The sequence below is a fragment of the Macrotis lagotis genome, chromosome X, assembly GCF_037893015.1.
Source record: "Macrotis lagotis isolate mMagLag1 chromosome X, bilby.v1.9.chrom.fasta, whole genome shotgun sequence".
Classification (NCBI taxonomy): Eukaryota; Metazoa; Chordata; class Mammalia; order Peramelemorphia; family Peramelidae; genus Macrotis; species Macrotis lagotis.
This window is the reverse complement of record NC_133666.1, coordinates 691844238-691862095: the sequence shown is the minus strand read 5'-3', so window position 1 is coordinate 691862095 and position 17858 is coordinate 691844238. Positions and strand designations below refer to the sequence as shown.

The 17858-nt window shown below is 52.9% G+C and overlaps 1 protein-coding gene across 1 annotated transcript; it reads left to right on the top strand.

Annotated features, from left to right (window-relative positions):
* The first annotated feature begins 1374 nt into the window (after positions 1-1374).
* On the top strand, positions 1375-14252 carry PES1 (pescadillo ribosomal biogenesis factor 1). The gene is made up of 15 exons (XM_074206343.1): positions 1375-1483; positions 1667-1746; positions 2349-2502; positions 5129-5238; positions 6342-6513; positions 6607-6696; positions 10131-10247; positions 10451-10528; positions 10776-10865; positions 11132-11259; positions 11600-11725; positions 11824-12008; positions 12360-12520; positions 13223-13378; positions 13771-14252. The coding sequence occupies exons 1-15, from the start codon at positions 1460-1462 to the stop codon at positions 13855-13857; spliced, it is 1758 nt and encodes a 585-aa protein (XP_074062444.1). The 5' UTR covers positions 1375-1459; the 3' UTR covers positions 13858-14252.
* Positions 14253-17858: the final 3606 nt, after the last annotated feature.

Below are 17858 nucleotides of genomic sequence, written 5' to 3'. Positions count from 1 at the left end.
TTCCCTTCTAATTTAAGTTGCATTGGTTTTGTTTATGCAAAATCTTTTCCATTGTACGTTATTAAAATTGTCCATTTTAAATTCTGTCGAGCCTCCTTTGTTTTGTCTTGAGATATTCTGAGAGGGGGAGACTCCAGAAATAACCAGAAAGCACAAGGGGCATCAGCCAGGCTTGAAGCCCCCCGTTCCTCGAGCACTTTGAGCCTGTAGGTAGCTCGGATCTCCTGCTGTGGGAATCCTGCAAAGCTGGCGAATCCTTTAAAATAGCTCGTTTTTTACACAGAGCTTCTGGCTTGCAGAGTGCACCCTGGTCCCCCGACCCTGGGGGTCCTGGAGACGGGACCCCAAGCCCTTCCCTTGCTACTGCTGAGCACACTCAGTCTGGACTCTTCACTGTCCCATCAGCTGTCACTAGTTTTTTCGGCAACGAGGTGAAGTGGCTTGACCAGGGTCCCCCAGCTGGGGCGGGCGGATTTGAACTCAGCTCCGGCTCGCACCCCCTCCCTCTTCCGTCTGCCCCGCCCCCATGTCGCTCCGCCCCCCGCGGGGCGGGGCCTGGCACAGCCTCGTACCCGTGAGCGTCCCCGGGAGGAAACCTCCGCGGGCGCCGCCAGGGGGCGCCCGGAGGCAGCGCCTGGACCCCGGAAGACTCCGAGGCCTCCCGCCGCGCAGCCCCGCCCCCAGAGAGAGGAGAGCGGCCGCGCCGGGCGCCCCGGGGACCCCGGAATTCCACTGACTTTTTGCTCTTGGGGGGGGGCTGTGAAGTGGTTCCCCACCCCTACACCCCCTAGCACCGCCGGGAAAGGCCGCCGCCTTTTCCGCCCCTTTGCATCCCAGCATGCACCGCGCTACTCATTTCCATCGTTTTCAACCTTCCACCTCTCCCTGCCGCCACCATTTCTGCCCCCTTGTATCCCAGAATGCATCCTCCTCCCCACCTCCCCGGCGGTTTCCGCCCCCTTGTATCCCAGAATGCATCCTCCTCCCCACCTCCCCGGTGGTTTCCGCCCCCTTGCCTCCCAGCATGCCCCGCGCCACTCATTTTCCCCCCCCCCCCCCCCCGCCGCCGCCATTTCCGCCCCCTTGCCTCCCAGAATGCATCCTCCTCCCCCACCTCCCCGGTGGTTTCCGCCCCCTTGCTTCCCAGCGTGCCCCGCGCCTTCAGGCTAGCTTCCGGCCCCGGCGGACTGCCCCGCGCGCTGCCCGAGACGCCGCTCTTGATTCCGGGGGCCGGGTCGTGAGCCGGGAGCGCTCGGTCCCCGGCGGCGCCCCGGTTCCCGCGGGGGAGGGGGGGAGTGGCCGGCCGAGCGGGCCGGGGAGCCCCGGGGAGCTGTGCGCAGGCGCGCGGGGGGCGGGGCGGGGCCCGCCGGGCCGGAAGCACGTGGGCCCGGGGGGCCGCGTGGGGCCGCAGCCGCCGCCGCGCCGCTTCCTCCGCTCGGAGCCGTGAGAGGGCGCGGCCATGGGGGGCCTGGAGAAGAAGAAGGTAGGGGGGCGTCCCGGGCGGGGGGGGGCGCCCCGGGCGGGGGGGGGGCGGGGGCGGCACGGACACTGGGCCCGAGGGCCGCTAGCTGCGGGGCTGCCCCTCGGGAGACCCCCGAAACGCGGCTGTGGCTAGGAAAGCCGCGCCGGGCTCACCCGCCGACCTGCCTTTTCCCTTCGCCGCCAGTACGAGCGGGGCTCGGCCACCAACTACATCACCAGGAACAAAGCCCGCAAGAAGCTGCAGCTGAGCCTGGCCGACTTCAGGTGAGAGCCTCGGCCGCGGGGGGCAGCGGCAGGGCTGCGAGGCCGGAGCCCGGGCCCCGATGCTGCCCGCAGCAGCCCGAGGAGACAAACCTTCAAGTCCTCTTTAAAGGGCAACCGGGGTCATCACCCGGGAGCCTGGGTCGGACGTGCCCCCTGTGCCCTCGCAGCCGGGCAGGGCCTCTTCCAGCTCCTAGCCCTAGTGAGTTCCTTTTGTGTGCCCACTCACAGAGGGCAGTGATGCCCCCGGTCTGTACGGCAGACTGCCTGGGCCCGACCTTGGCAGCCCATTCCGAGCCCCAGCTGGGCGCACGCGGAACAGGGATGTCCGGTCGGTCCTCTCGCAGGATGAAGGACGAGAAGCCGGCTCCAGCCGCTGGGGGGGGGGAGCACCCCGGATCAGAGATGGCCCTCGAGCCCGGGCTGCCTCCCTGTCTCCCCGCCTGGACAGGGCACTTTGCCGGGAGGATGAGCTGGGGTGGTTCTGGGGTGCTGAGCCAGGGGCAGGACTGACTGAGGGCAGGGTGGCCGCGCCCCTGCTCAGCCCCGCAGGCGCTCGTGAGCACTGATTGCTTTTTTTTGGGGGGGGGGGTGCATCGTTTCAGACGCCTGTGCATCCTGAAGGGCATTTACCCTCACGAGCCCAAGCATAAGAAGAAGGTGAACAAGGGCTCCACAGCCGCCAGGACCTTCTACCTGCTCAAGGACATCAAGTTTCTTCTCCACGAGCCCATTGTCAACAAGTTCCGCGACTACAAGGTCAGGATCTCCATCGAAGACTTTAAGTCCTCACCTGCGCTACCTGCGCTACCGTTTTTAGCGTGGGGGGGGTTGTCTTTCCTATTAAACTGCAGGCTCCTAGAGGGGAGGGCTAGTGTCTCCCCCCACCCCCTTGTCCCACAGAAGCTGGCCCTTCATACTTTTTGGCCTAATTTGGGGGGCAGAGGATGGTTGCCCCAGGCCCTCCCTTAGTGGGGCAGCTGCGGTGTGGACTCAAATAGAGGAGGCTAGAACTGGGGATTCTCTAAGGTGGAAGAACCTGAGTGGGAATCCTGCCTCAGACGCTAACTGCTGGGGTGAGGGCCCAAATTACTTAACTCCGCAGAGCCTCAGGTTCCTCTATACAATGCAGTCCTTTCCTTCTAGGTGACTCTAGCCCCCTCCTCACAAGGATTTCTGATTCCTGTTCAGAGGTGTAAAATGAGGGTTTAATAGTAGGAAGATTTTTCTAAAATAGGTAAAGGAGGGACCGAAATATCGAAGTGGGGAGCAAGTATACAAATCCTGCCTTTATTTCTATATAACCTTGAGTATGTCATTCTTTTCCTGGCCCAACCCATCCCATCTGTAAAATAAGGAATTGGACCAGATAAGCCTTCTTATTCTGGGGTCTTTGCTCTGACATTTCCCATTCTAAGGTCCTCTCCAGCTCTGACATCCCCTGTTCTATGGCTCTGACATTCCTTTTTCTATTTTCAGGGGTCTTTTAAGGATCTTTGAGTTATATGTTCAGGATCACAGCACTATGTTATATATGATTTAATTTGATTATATAATGACAACATTTAGTGTATAAAGACTTAAAAGAATTTGGGAGAGAATGTTTTCCCTTTAACTTTTTTTTCCTCTGTGAAGGGGGCATTAGGGGTCAGAGAGACATACAAAAAAGTTTTTTTTTTCTCCTAAGATTTTCCCTCCCTTCCCATCTCCACTTATCCTCTGGAGGACCAGGCTGCAGAGGAAGGGAGACTGGGGTAAAGAGGAGGTGGTGAAGCAAAAAGTCTTCTGGTAGTGAAAGAGGCCTCAGCAGAGGATTCTCTGGATACCATCTGGACCTCATTCTTCCCCATCTGTAAAATCAAGTCCCTTTAGCCCCATAAGTGACTTGTGACTCTGGCCTGACCTCACAGGTCCTGGTGAGATGTTGGTCAGAAGTTTCTGTAAAACTGTGGAAGTGCCAACAGGGACCCCATCAGACCTCAAGCCAGAAAGATTCTTGTCTCTCAGAAGCTCAAAATTAGAGTCCTCCCTTCTGCTAGAACACTGGAAACTTCTCCAGAGCTCGGCAGGGATGGAGCCCATCAGAGGGATAAGAGAGACTAGAGAAAATGAGAAATGTCTCCGGAGCAGAGAATCAGGGTCTTGAGGAGGTCACCATCCATGGGGAATGGCTGTGGCTTGGGGAAGTCAAACATCCTTAGAGATGAGGGAAGAGGGAACCAAGTCCAGGTGAGAAAACCAGGGAGCAGGCCCTCTAGGACCTGCTGTTGTGGGCAGGGCATCGTGGGGAAGGGGAAGGGATCAAAGACCAAGGTAAAGAAAAGGAGGTTCTTACCTTTTTTGATATTTTATTTACTTTTCCTATTACGTGCAATGGTAGTTTTCTAGAACCTTTTTATTTGCAAGGTTTTGAGTTTCACATTTTCTCCCTCCCTCTCCTTTTGCCACCCCCCACCCTAACAGAAAGAATTTTAATATAGCTTGTACATGTATAACCATATTAAACATAAAATCCATATTAATAATTAATATTAGTAACATATTAACCACGTTGTGAAAGAAGAATCAAAACAAAAAAATTAGAAAAACCAATACCTAAGACAACTTTTAAGAATTGAAGACAGTTCCTTCTCTAAATTTGGATGGTATTTTCCATCAAAAATCTTTCAGAATTGCCTTTGTTGTTCTACTGAAATGACCAAGTTCTTCACATTTGTTCATTGCTCATTGTTGCTGTTAGTGTGCACAACGTTCTCCTGATTCTGCTCACTTCACCCAGCATCAGTTCATGACAGTCTTTCCAGGCTTTTCTGAAGTCCCGTCCCTCATGACTTCTTAGAGAATAATAGTGTCCCATCACATTGATATCCTGTAACTGGTTCAGTCATTCCCCAATGGATGGGCATCTCAATTTCCAATTCTTTGCCACTACTAACAGCTGCCGTGAATATTGAGGTGGGTCTTTTCCCCTTTTCCTGATCCTTTCAGGAGACAGACCAAGTGGTGTGGCTAGATCAAAGGGTGGGCACAGTTTTGTAGTCGTTTGGGCATAATTCCAAATTGCTCTCCAAAAAGGTGGAATCAGTTCACAACTCTACCAACAATGCATTGTTGTCCCAGTTTTCCCACATCCCCTCCAGCATTGATCATTGTCCTTTTTTTAGTCACGTTGACCAATCTGTTAGGCATTGTCAGCTTTTTAAAAGTCCAGAACAGTAGTAAACAGTGTCATGGGAGGGGAATGTGCAGGATTTATTTCTTCTGTTTTACACACATTGACTCCTTTGTGCTGGGCAGTGTCTATGAAAGTGGGTATTTTTTGTTTGTGTTCAGGATAAGAAAGTTTTTTTTAAAGGCATCCCTTGGTCTCCTCCCCTTTGGCCAGGTGTTTGTCCGGAAGCTCCGGAAAGCTTATGGAAAGAGCGAGTGGAATACTGTGGAACGCCTGAAGGACAACAAACCTGTTTACAAGCTTGATCACATCATCAAGGAGAGGTGAGCGCACCACTTCAGTCCTCCCAAGGAGGAGGCGGAGCCCCAGGGGGAGCCCTGATGGCTATCCTGGATGGGCTGTCCTAGAGGCCACTCTGGGACCCAGCTGACCAGGCCCTCAGAATGGTCCCCTCCAGGGGAGGAGAGCCTCCAGCCTACTAGGAAGCAACTCTGGTCATTGAGATTCTCCTGAGGCAGCTGCTGGGGCAGTCAGGGAAACTGAGGGGGCAGGGTAATGCCCACGGAAGCTTGGGTTCAGATCTCTGGGATTCACTTCCCTGGGCCTCAGTTGGACTCCTTGGTCTCCGAGGTCTCTTCTGGCTCTGGATCTCAGGTCTGATGGTCCTGTATCCAGATGGGAACCTCTGCATGCTCCCTGCCCCCCCCCCGGTCTGTCCTGACCCTTCCTCCTCCCTGGCTGTCTCAGCTTTTCTTGGCCTACTGGGCTCCTGAGATCTCTGACTCCTAGATCAGTATTCATATGACTCAAACCCAAGGCTCTCATCAAGCTTTGTCTGAGTCGAGTCTTACCTTGAAGAGGTAAGACTCTTCTTTGGGATTCTGGGTGCAGCCCTGGGGAGGACTGAAAGGGAGTGTCCTCCCCTTGAAAGATTAAGCTCCATACTCTTCACTAGGAAGCCTGTGGGGACTGCGGGGGTTTGTGGTCATTCTCTCTGATCTGTCCTGACCCTATGTGGAGTTTTCTGGCAGAGATACTGGAGCAGTTTATTGTGTCCTACTCCAGCTCGTTTTACAGATGAGAAAACTGAGTCAGTCAGCTGAGAGTCTAGGAAGTGTCTTCGGCCACATCTGTCCTCAGGAAGAGGAATTTTTCCAAGGCCTGACTCTTTGTTTACCATGCCCCCCCCCCCCCAGTGGCCATGGGGTTTCCATTCAGAATTGGGTTAGAGAGCATTCTTAGCAAGTCTGGGGCCCCCAGGAGCCAAGGGCTTTGCTTGTTTTAAATACCTTTCCATCCCAGCTCTGCCATAAAATGAATGTAAGCCTCACCATAGGCACCATTGTCAGGGGACAGGGGACTGACCAGGCCCCTCTGCTCTCTTCTCATCCCTCCCCTTCTGCTTCCTGGCCCTGGGGACTCCCAGGTATCCCACATTCATCGATGCTCTGCGAGACCTGGATGATGCCCTGTCCATGTGCTTCCTCTTCTCCACCTTCCCCCGCACTGGCAAGTGTCACGTCCAGACCATCCAACTGTGCCGCAGGCTAACTGTCGAATTCCTCAACTACATCATCACCTCCCGGTCTCTGCGCAAGGTGAGCCCTGAGATCCAGTGTCGGGCCTCCCCCCCCAGCCTCTCTCCTTCCTTCACACTGCTCCCCTCTCTTTACCTGTCCTTTCCCCACCAGGTCTTCCTGTCAATCAAAGGGATTTACTACCAGGCCGAGGTGCTGGGCCAGCCTATCGTGTGGATCACTCCCTATACCTTCTCCCACAACGTGAGTCAGTCCCCTCCTGCCCGGCACATGGTGTCACAGCCAAAGCCCCGGAATCAAGTCCTCTATTTGATCTTGGCGATAATTTTTTGCCACTATTCCTCTACATCTCCCGACTTTGCCCTTGCAGTGGTGGGGTGGGGCCAGGGACCTTATTGAGATGAACCAGCAGGGGCAGAGGACGCCATCCCTGCCAAAAGAAGGGGCTTTTTAAGGGAGGACCCTGCTGTCTCTGCCATCCTCAGCCCCGTCAGGGCCTTCCCTATTGTTCTGCAGATCCTGGGTGGGCTAGGGAGGAGGCCCCAGGGCCTATTTCCTGGGGGAGCCAGTCTTACTGGCAGCTGGACACACACACACACAGTCGTGCTGGCTTCTTCCTCTCCTCCCTCCCACTCCAGGAAGCTCAGCTGCTTTCTTTGTGCTGGCTTCTCTGGGGCACTGAATAGGGAGCCAGAGAAAGGGGATGGGGGAGGGGAGCCATCAGGCCTGGCTCTGCCTCCACCCCCCGGAGCTTCCCTCGTCGTAGGCCCTCTACCCTGGCAGCCCCTCAGCCAGGCTGCTTGGACTTCCTTGGATTTTAAAGACAGGCTTGTCCTAGTCCCTTCTGTAGTTCCATAGTCTCGTCAGGATGAGTGTTCTCTCCCCCCATCGTTGCTCATCACAGCCCACCCATCCCCAACCTCTCTGGGGTGCCCTTCTCATCCTGTGTCCTTAGCTGGACCTGCTGACGATTTGGGGATCCTTGTGACCTCCCTTGTTCTCCCTGCACACCTGCCCTGCATGGATGCCCTTCCTTTCACCTTCTTGGCTATGAATTCTTGTGGGCGGGTGGCCTCTTCCTGCCTGCTGACCTCACTGGGCCCTTGTGTTCTTTTGCTTGGGGCTTTTGGGGTGCAGGCTGTCATTGATTGGCCTGCCTTTGTGTTGGAAGAGTATTGTGGATTCCTGGTGGCAGGGAGTGCTGAGGGACCCTGGGCTTGATGTCTGGGGGTGGGGCCCATGGTCACCAGGGGTGCCTTTCTCTTAGTCTTTGATGATGACAGGGAGCAGCTTATAGAGAGTACCCCATGGCACAGATAAGGAAGCTCTCAGAGGGAAAGAGATTCTGCACAAATAGTCATTTTCCCTTCTGTGGTTAGGATGGCTACCTCTCTTCTGTGACAATGGTCACTCTCTATGATTTCACTTGATCCTTAGAAGCCCTTGTGGTCTTGGGAAGGCAGGGGGATGACTGTCCCATCCTGGTGGACAGCTCTACCCGGCTGCTAGAGGCTCTGGGGCCATGTCTTCATCTCTTGGGGTTAGGGTTTTCTTGCCCCTCTTTGCATCACCTGATTCTAAAAGAATGTGTCTCATTTTTGTCTGTTTGATAAGTGGGTAAAAGCAAGGTGACCCAGCCACCTTTGGGGGTAGCTGAAGGGGCTCTGTCTTTCCCTGGGAACAAAATCCATGTCTATTCCTTCTCTTGGGGCTTTGCTGAGGGATTGTGGCCTTATATCATGAACAGCGCCAGGCCCACTGCTAAGGACTATGGGGATGCAGAGAGAGCCAAAGCAATCCCTGGCCTCGGGGAGATAGCAAGCAAGCAGATCCCTACAAAGTCAGATTGGATGGGCCACCATCTTGGAGGGAAGTGCTATTGGGAAACCTCTGTAGAAAGTGGGATTTGAGGTCAATCTTGAGGGAAGCCTGGAGCCATGGGGGATGAGGAGGGAACTCTGGAGTTGTAGTGAGAGACTTGACTGGGGTGACCTTCCAGGTGTGGGGGACTTTGGACAAGTCCCTTCTCTGTCTGAGTCGGTTTCCTCTGTCAAATGAAGGGGTTGGACTGGAATTAGGGTCATGGTCCCCTGATCCTTCTTGTGTGAGGTTGGCAGCAGGGCCTGTGATGGAGGCTTCTCCTCAGGCAGCCTCTTCCTGTCTTCTGCCCAGCCTCTCCTCTGGCTTGGCTAGAGCTCATTTTCTGGGAGTTATTTGCTCATTCTTGTCCCTAATCTATCCTGGTTCTTGACAAATGGGACGGCCTTGCCTGGACCTCTGGCCTCCAGCATGGGAGGGCCTCAGTGTCATTGCCTCCTTGAGTTAAGGTGTCAAGGGGACCTGAGCTAAAAACTCACTTAGAACCTGGGCCACACTTTCCTTCTCAGTTAAATGAGGGGATGACCTCCAAGGTCCCTAAAGAGATCTTTTATTGATGTATTTCCTTTCTGTGTCACGTTTCTCTCAGCCCCTATCCAGTGGCCATCTCCCAGAACCAGAATTAAAAAGGATAGTAAAGTAACTGTGTATGTAGTGTTCTGTGCCCATAGAGCCCCACTTTTTCAGGGAAGTAGGAGGCCCATGTTCTTACCTCTTCTTTAGAGCCAAGCTTGGTTATCATAATCAGACCATATTCATTTCCCTTTTTCACATGTCTGTTGTTCCCGGGCATTGTTTCCTGATGCCCCTCACCTCACGCTGTGTCAGTTTCCACACATCTTCCCGTGCTTCTCCATCTTCACCTTTTTTTATCATTTCTTATCGCTCAGTAACACGTTCTCTTTCTGCATTCCCCATCATAGCTTAATCCTTGCCTTATCAATGAGACATTTATTTTATTCATAGTTCTTTGCTGCTATAAAAAGGTTGCCTATGGGACCTTCCATTTTTCACTGACTTCTTTGGGCTGTGTGTCCAGGAGAGAGATCTCTAGGTTCACAAGGTGTGGACTTTTGGGTTGCAATCTCTGCATCATTCCAAATTGCTTTCCAGACTGCCTGCACCATGGGGTGGCTAGGTGGCACAGCAGATAGAGCACTGGCCCTGGAATCAGGAGTACCTGAGTTCAAATTCGGCCTCAGACACTTTAATAATACCTAGCCGTGTGGCCTTGGGCAAGCCACTTAACCCCATTGCCTTGAAAAATCTAAAAAAACAAAAAAAACAGACTGGCTGCACCACTTTGTAGCTCCACCAACGGTGTAGGAGTGTACCTGTCTTTTCACTATCCCTCGAAGTTCCCGTCTTTTGTCATCTTTGCCAGTTTGCTGGGTGTGAAGGGAAATCTCAGAGTTGTGTTGATTGTTTTGATTTTCACTTATCAGGGGATCTGGAGCAGTTTTTCATGTGGTTAATAGTTTTCATTTTCTTCTGAGAATTATTTGTTCCCAACCTTTGAATACAGAGCCCAACTTTAAATCCCAGGGACATTGAATCTGTGAAACATCAGAAACCTTGCTTTTTGAAGGGTGGGCCGAAAGTCAGAGGAAGAGGCTGCTATGCTTATATTGATTTTCATGATGGGGAGAGGCCCCAATCTCACCCTTTTCATGGGAGAGGCCCAAGGGGCAGGGTTCTACCTATGTCTAGAAATGGTGCTGCCAGGGTCCAACTGTGGTGGACCTGGCTCTCAGCCTACCTCACAGCTCCTCATATTCCTTTACTCTTGGCTCCCCCAGCATCCAACCGATGTGGACTATCGTGTCATGGCCACCTTCACCGAGTTCTACACCACCCTCCTGGGCTTTGTCAACTTCCGCCTCTACCAGACGCTCAATCTCCACTATCCTCCCAAGGTAAAGTGGCTTCCCTGCAGGAGCCTGGAAACAGGTTGAAAGGCCTTGGCAGAGCTTTGGGATTCATGTTAATGGAGCACGAACCATGTAGCCTTCTGCTTCCTCCTCTTGCTGTGGTGCCCTGCCTTTGACGGCCAGCCCACCCTGGGACAGAGAGCATGGTCACCTGTTCCTTTTCTTATTCTATTTCACTTGTCTTCTAGCTCGAGGGGTCCAAAGATAAAGATGCCAAAAGTCAGGACGATGAGACCTATGCCATGGACTCTGAGAGCAGCCTGGAGGTAAGGCCCAGGGCCAGATCACTGCGCAGCTAGTGCCCGAGGTCCACTCACAAGTTATCCCAGTTGTCATGGGCTTCTCTAGGCTGGCTGACACCTTGGCAGCCAGAGGGACCAGTACTTTCCTGTGTCTGAAGCCTGGGTTTCGCTCTTCTCTGGCCACTCGTCGATCTTGAATCTCCTCCTTCTCTTGTTGACTACTAGGCCTCTGACTGTAGCTTACGTAGTTACTTTGGTTGCTTTTCTCCAGAAACTTTCAGCCCTTAGTGCAAGCCTGGCTCGTGTGATGGTACCCATCACAGAGGAAGAGGAGACAGTGGATGAATTCCCTGCTGATGAGGTGAGGGGGGCCCCTGGGCTGTTTGGGATCAGGTAGGATGGGAGGAGAGTCTTTCCATTTTCCAGGTGGAATCACCAAGGCTTGATGACAGCTTTAGGAAAGCAAGCCTCAAGTGGTGATTTGACCCCAAATCTTCCCACTAAGTCAGTGCTCCTTTACTGGGGAGGGAATCTGTGTTGCTCATCAGGCCCGTGCCCACCTTGATCCCTTTGCCCTCAAGCTTAAAAATGGACCCTGGGGACAACTGAACCTTCCTGTGCTTGCAGGAGACCACTGAGCAGGAGGGTCTGAGGAAGGAGCGGGAGGCCCAGGAGAAGCACAAGAAGCTGTTTGAGGGTCTGAAGTTCTTCCTGAATAGGGAAGTTCCTCGCGAGGCCCTGGCCTTCATCATCAGGTCAGTGTTCCGTGTGTCTCTGTGTGTGTGTGGGGGGGTGGATGTGTGTGTGTCTGTATGTGTATACATGCTTATAGGTATGAGTGTGTATGCAGTGGGGGAGGGCATCAGAAGGTCCTTGTGAGTGCACCCTTCCCCTGTTTTGTGGGTTGTCCTGATTTAAGAGTGACAGACCTAGTGCCAGCAGCACAGCTTCAGCCTGAGTATGTTGGGTTGGAAGCCAGCTCTTGGGCACTTCCTGGCCTGTGGGCAGTGGCTGTTCTCTGCAGACCATCCCACAGTCCACTGTTCTTCCCACCTGGGCTCCATTTCATTTCACGGCCTCCCTTTCTCTGCACAGGAGCTTTGGGGGGGAAGTGTCTTGGGACAAATCTCTGTGCATTGGAGCCCCGTACGATGAGAAGGAGCCTTCCATCACCCATCAGATTGTGGACCGGCCCATGCAGCCCACCCCCATCCTTGGCAGGTGAGTCCTCTGATCTTCCAATCAACCTGTTGCCTCTTCCCCCCCCCCCCCCAACTTGGGCTGGGCCTCAAGTCCTCATCTCTCCTGACCCCCTCCAGGTGCTATGTGCAGCCCCAGTGGGTGTTTGACTCCGTCAATGCTCGACTCCGGCTCCCAGTGGAGGACTACTTCCCTGGGGTACTCCTGCCCCCCCACCTCTCACCGTTTGTAACTGAGAAGGAAGGAGACTACATACCCCCTGAGAAGCTGAAGCTGCTGGCCCTGCAGCGGGGTGAGGCCCCAGGTAATGTTCCTGTTGCTGGCCCCAGTTCCCATGAGCATGCTCACTGCCAGAGCTGGGACGTCACCTGGCCTTGGGATCAGGAGACCAGACCAGGTCACACCCTCTGGCTGGGACCTTGGGTTGCACAAGCCAGTTCTTTTCTCTAGGCCTCAGTTTGCCCATCTGTAAAATGAAGGGTTTGGATCAGGTAGTGATGTGGCAAAATGGAGGCACCTTGACTTGTGTTCTTCCCCCCCCGATGTCATTAACCTGGGGGAGGTGTATTGGGTGCCAAGGGAGGACTGTGGGGGAGAGCAGGGAGCTTGGGACAGACCTCCCCTGCCACCACATATCATGAGATGTTTCCTGTAGGAAATGCAACTGAGTCGGAGGAGGAGTCTGAGGAGGATGAGGGAGGAGAAAATGATGACCAAGAGGAGGAAGAAGAGGAAGAGGAGGAAGAGGAAGAAGGTTCAGAGAAGGAAGATGAGGCCAAACTGAAGGTGATGGAAGAACGGAGGACTCAGGGAAAGGTACAGGTGCCCTCCTTTCCTTGGACAGGCTTCCTCTAACTGCTTGTGGCTCCTGGGAGTGGGGGTGGGTGGGAAATGTGATGGGTCTGGAACATCTTGGGGGAGCTCCAAGCTACAGGGTACAGGTTCCTCTCCTCACGATCCATCCTTGATCGTCTTCTCAGCCTATTAGAGCTGAAAGGGAGCTGACCTTAGGGAACCCTAGTCTAAGATGGCAGCTCTGCCCCTCACTGTGTATATCCAGGGCCAGGACTTCAGGGTCCTTGTCTTTTAAATGGCCACAAGAGGGCTATCTTTTGGTTAAGGAGTTTTACCTGTGTCAGAGGCCACATTGGGTAGGGGCAAGAATGCAGCCTTGGCCCCATCTCCTCCCCTGCCCCTGCCCCACCCTACCCACCCTCTTCAGCAGAGGCCTCCAGACTACTCCTTGGGTATGAATGGGAGCACTGCTTTGATGACAAGTATGCGAGCCTTGGGAATTCTCTTAAATGCTGTCTCAGTTTCCTTGACTATAGAGTGGAGATACTAATAATGCCAACTTCCCAAGGTGGTTTTGAGGCTCAAAGGAGGGCATAACCTGGTACCTGGCATGTCATAAGGGTTCACTCCTCACCTTGCCTTTAGAGCACCTCATGGGGGCTTGGGGGGCTGGGTCTCCACCCATTAGGCCCAATCATAGCATGTTCTGGCATCTGTCCCCAGAAGCCCCAGGTGACCATGGGCACCTTGGATAAGAGGCGTCAGCTGCCCCAGGAGGAGGAGAATGAAGCGAAGAGGTTGGCCATCATGACCATGAAGAAGAGAGAGAAGTACCTATACAACAAGATCATGTTTGGCAAAAGGCGGAAAGTGCGCGAGGTGAGCCGGCCCCCCCACGCAGCCCCCTCAGCTGGGCAGTTGCCTGGGGCCTCTCTTATTTCTTGTGTCTTTTCAAAAGGGAAAATCTTACTTTTTAATGTAATTGGTAGTTATGAAGTACAAATGACTCAAATGAGGAGTTTAAATTAGGTGATCTCTCAAGTCCCTCCCACCTCTCATTTCCTGTCATTCCCTCTCCCCCCCCCCACCCCAGTTCTAAACCATCCCCTCCTAAGACTGAGTCTGCAGAATATGAGTCTTTTGGTAACATTTTGTGCCCCAGTAAAATGAAAAGGGAGGCCAGGGGGGAGAGGCTGTTGAAAAGCCCTTGGTCCAAGCCTTTTTCTGCACCACCGCTTTGTTCTTGATTTCCCTCTCCCTCTCTCTCACAGGCCAACAAGCTGGCCCAGAAGAGGAAGGCCCATGATGAGGCTGTGAAGGCTGAGAAGAAGAAGAGAAAGAAGACGAGTCAGGCCTGAGCCCCACCTGCCCTTGTTCTAGAGCTATGCTGCTCCTGGGACCGGCCTTGCTCATAGACTTTGGCAGTGCTCAGGCTTTAGACTTTGGCCAAGGGGCTTCCTGAGGTATCCCCCCCAAAACTGGACTCTGCTGGACTGGGGACCTCTCAGCCTTCACTGGTGTTCAGATGTTGGGTTCAAGTGGTAAGGATCCTGGCAGAGCCTTATACTCAAGGTGAGAAGATGGAAGGCTCAGAGGTGGCTGAGGGCAGGTGACCCTCCATGTCCAGGGCTGACCCTGGACCCAGCCTGAATTTCCAGGCCTCCCTGCCCTCTCAGGTTTGTATAGCTAGGACTTTTGCTGATGCTTACTTTTTATCTAGGGAAATGTTTCCAAATAAATTTGGGGACTGACACAGCCCACTGTGTTTTCTGTCCTGGAACCTTCCAGAATGTGGTGGGCAACATGATGCCTTGGTCCTGATCCCCAGAATGCCAAGACAGAAAGTTCCATCTTTGCCCTCATGGAGCTTTCTTCAATAATTGCTGCTAACACGATGATTCTAAAGCTTCTCCTTGCCAGACACTTTACAAATATTATCTCATTTGATCTTCACCACAACCTCTGGTAGGAGGTGCTCTTGTCATCCTTATTTTACAAAGGCAGGATTTGAACTCGGGTCTTTCTGTAGGCTCTACAGTGTGGTGCCCCTGGCAACTCCTAGGTGCTTCGAGTTCAAGGAGCTTGTGCTGGGCTGTATGATTGGAGGTGGGGTGAGGGGTTGCTGGGTTCAGAGAGGGTTTCCCAGAGGAAGTGTGCTGCTGGACTGAGTGGGGGGGGTGAGGAGGGGGATAGCCCTGCAGGGGCATAAAAAATTGGCAGCAAAGTTGGCATGCTTGTGGGAGCCTATGCAGCAGGTGATCTGGTCAAGCCTTTGCCCTTCTGGGATGGACACCCCCGCCCCTTCTCCAGGTTGCATTTGTAGTTGCCTCAAATAAAGAGAACGTGGCAAAGGGAACCAGTCAGAGTCCTGAAAGGGACCTGCATATTGAAGAGACAGGCTTAAGACCTTTCTGCTTTAGAAAGAAGATTCTGGAAGCTGATGAAGGATTAAAAGGAAGAACCCAGGCTTTGAGATCCAGACCTAAAGGGCACCCCCAGTGCCATCTAGATGGGGAAACCGTGGCCATGGTCATGCAGGGAGCCAATGAGGAGGGGCTTGGAAGTGGGGTGACCCCATGAGAAGAGGATGGATTTGAGAGAAGCTGTTTGGAATTTGAGAAGATGGATCCCTCCCCAGCTCAGGCCTCCACTGCCTGGCTTGTAAGGAAGGGGCTGGATGAGCAGACGATGGAGCAGTAGTATCGGTTCACCTTGGCCCCAGCTGCCTTGTGTCTTCCTTTGTTCCCGAGTCAATAATCCCCATTATCAGATTCCCACTGGTCCCCCGGGAGGAGTCTGCAGAGGAAGGTGGTGCAGTCTATTCACAACCATTAAGTTACTCCTCTGTTAGGTGTTGGGGATGCACTGTGTGTGTATAAAAGTGCAGAATAAAATGAGGGAGGACAGGGAGTGCTAAGAATTGACCCCAGGGAAGGCTTTGTGGAAGAGATGCTCTCAGAGCTTTGTCTTGAAGACAAAGGAGGAGAGGAGGGATGGAAGAGGTGGTGTTAGATTGCAGCCTACAGGAGGGGAGGGATGAGCTATAGTTAGGTGGCAATGGGCTGTGAAGGGCAATGATGGTCAAGGAGAGGAGCCCCTGGAGCTTATTAAATAGATGGAGCCTGGACTGACAGTGAGAGACGAGGGCAGGGAAATCAATTTGGAGGCTGGCCCGAGTCCAGGCCCAAGGTGACCAGTTAGCTGAAGCGAGATGGTGGGTATATGAGCAGAGGGAAGGGGTCAGATGTGAAGGAGAGAATGGCAAGTTTTAGCTACAGTGGATATGGGCAAGTGAGGTGTCAGAATGGCAAGGCTAAAATGGGGAGAGTGCAAGGAGGGTGCCTCCGTTACTGGAAAAAGGGAATTCTGGGAAATGGACAATTGAGGTGGGGGTACAGTGACATTTTCCTGCAAGTGGCAGGAAAACCTCCCCAGCTTCACGATGGCCCTTCATTTAGGCCACTCCAGAAAGATGTTTTTCCAGCTCTGACTTGAGTAAGCTGTCCTTCATTTTCCTTGTTTCACCCAAAGCTACTGTTTGGAAGTGATGCCTCCAAAGGAAAGTGTATGGGATCTTGTGTTGTCTGAGTGAACGCATTCTGTGTGATTTGGAACTGAAAGTTGAAAGACAGGCGGGCTGCTTATGTGGCTCTTGGAGTCACCTGTGTGGAGGTGGGGTCATGGAATAATCCAGGACTGATCCTGGTGCTGAGCACAGTGGGTGTGGAGGTGCAGAGTTGGGAAAGGACAAGAAAGGTCATCAAGGGTAATGATCTGGAAAAAAGGATTGAGACATGGAGGGATTAGGTGGAGGGGAGGGCAAGGCTTGAGGAGAGATGGAGTGATGGGAGGTTCTGGGCAGACTGGAATGCTGACTACTTACGGAAGTGACAGGATCTGTGGCACGGCCATCCCTTTGGGGCAGCTGACCCAAACCAGACTTGGGACCAGAGAGACTAAGGAGTCGGGGTGAGGATTTTGAGGGAGCATCACTGGAACATATAAGTGAATAGAGGCTTTATTAAGTTCTTCCTCTGTGCTAAGAGCCGGGAAAATGTTAAGTGGGAAAGTTGGGGGTATAAATAGGAAAGGCAACAGCTCCCACTCACATTCTAGCAGGGGCCAGTAGCCAAGCAGATGTGATGCCTCTTCCAGCCATCTCCACCAATCAAGTGAGCATTTTCTGAAAGGACTTGGGTGGTCTGGGTCTTCAACAGCCAGGACTCAAGGACCAGTAGGTACTGTTGAGTTCCACCTCCCCAGGGGATGTTGGTTCCCAAGAGTTGGTGGAGGGGACAGGGAACAGGTGCTGAGCTCATGAGAAAGGAGGAAGAGGGACCCAAGATTGGGTTGTGGGTGGCTGCATCATCATCATCACTGGGATCTGGTGGCAAATTTTGATGGCATAAACATCAAAGGAGAAAAGATGTCAAAGGGAGAGTCTGGGAGTGGAAATCGGGATTCAAAAGTATTTGGACCCTCAGCCAAGGATCAGTGGAGTGTGTGAGCAGTCATCAGTCAGCAAGGCTCAATGGTAAACTATGAGGACCAACAGAGAGAAAAAAGCAGCTTATGTTCCATAAAGGGGATACAGTGGGAAGAAATGGGCTTGTGGAAGATCCATAGCAAGCAGATAAAGAGGTGGTGTGGTGAAGCTGGAGTCATGGAGACCCGAGTTCAAATCCTGCCTCAGACACTAGCAGTGTGATTCTGGACAAGACACTTCGCCTCTGTTTGCCTCAGTTTACTTATCCATAAAATGGGAATGATAATAGCCATTCCTTGCCAGGGGGCTTGTGAAGATCCAGTGCGATCATCAGCACAGTTCTTGGCACGTAGTAAAACTGATGACTGCTATGGTGATAATGATGAAATTTGGAGAGGGGAAGCGGCTAGGAGAGGAAAAGGCCTCCAGAAGATGAGATTTGAGGTGAGTCTTGGGAGTGATCTGGACAATGAAGGGGTAAAAGCAAGAGCCGGGGTGGGATTCTGGTACAGGGGACAATTGGTGAGAAACAGGAAAAGGTGTTTCAGATTCAGGGTTGCGGGAGGTAAGTGGAAAGATTGCAAAGGGAAGCAGAGCCCAGGTTCTGAAATCGGTACCAGTGCTCTGGAGTGGGGAGTCGGGGAGGAGAGAAGAGAAGGCCAGAGTCTAGACCCCATCTCTTCTAGGCAGCCTGTATTTTCTAGTTACCAAACCTCAACTGGCTCTCAAATCCTCTTACTCCAGTCCCTCAGTTTACCCCACTCCTTAAGTCTTTAGCATCCTTGATTTTGCCCCTGCTCACAAATTTTCCTTTTGGAGACTGAACTCCAGAATTCCTTCATCCAATTATAATCTTTTATATGAGACAGGATG

Bases quoted from the DNA above. Each gene is read 5' to 3' on its own strand.
- PES1 (XM_074206343.1), top strand. From the start codon at position 1,460: ATGGGGGGCCTGGAGAAGAAGAAG. The intron at 1,484-1,666 runs GTAGGGGGGCGT...CTTCGCCGCCAG, and splicing joins GGGGCCTGGAGAAGAAGAAG to TACGAGCGGGGCTCGGCCAC. The intron at 10,866-11,131 runs GTGAGGGGGGCC...CTGTGCTTGCAG, and splicing joins ATGAATTCCCTGCTGATGAG to GAGACCACTGAGCAGGAGGG.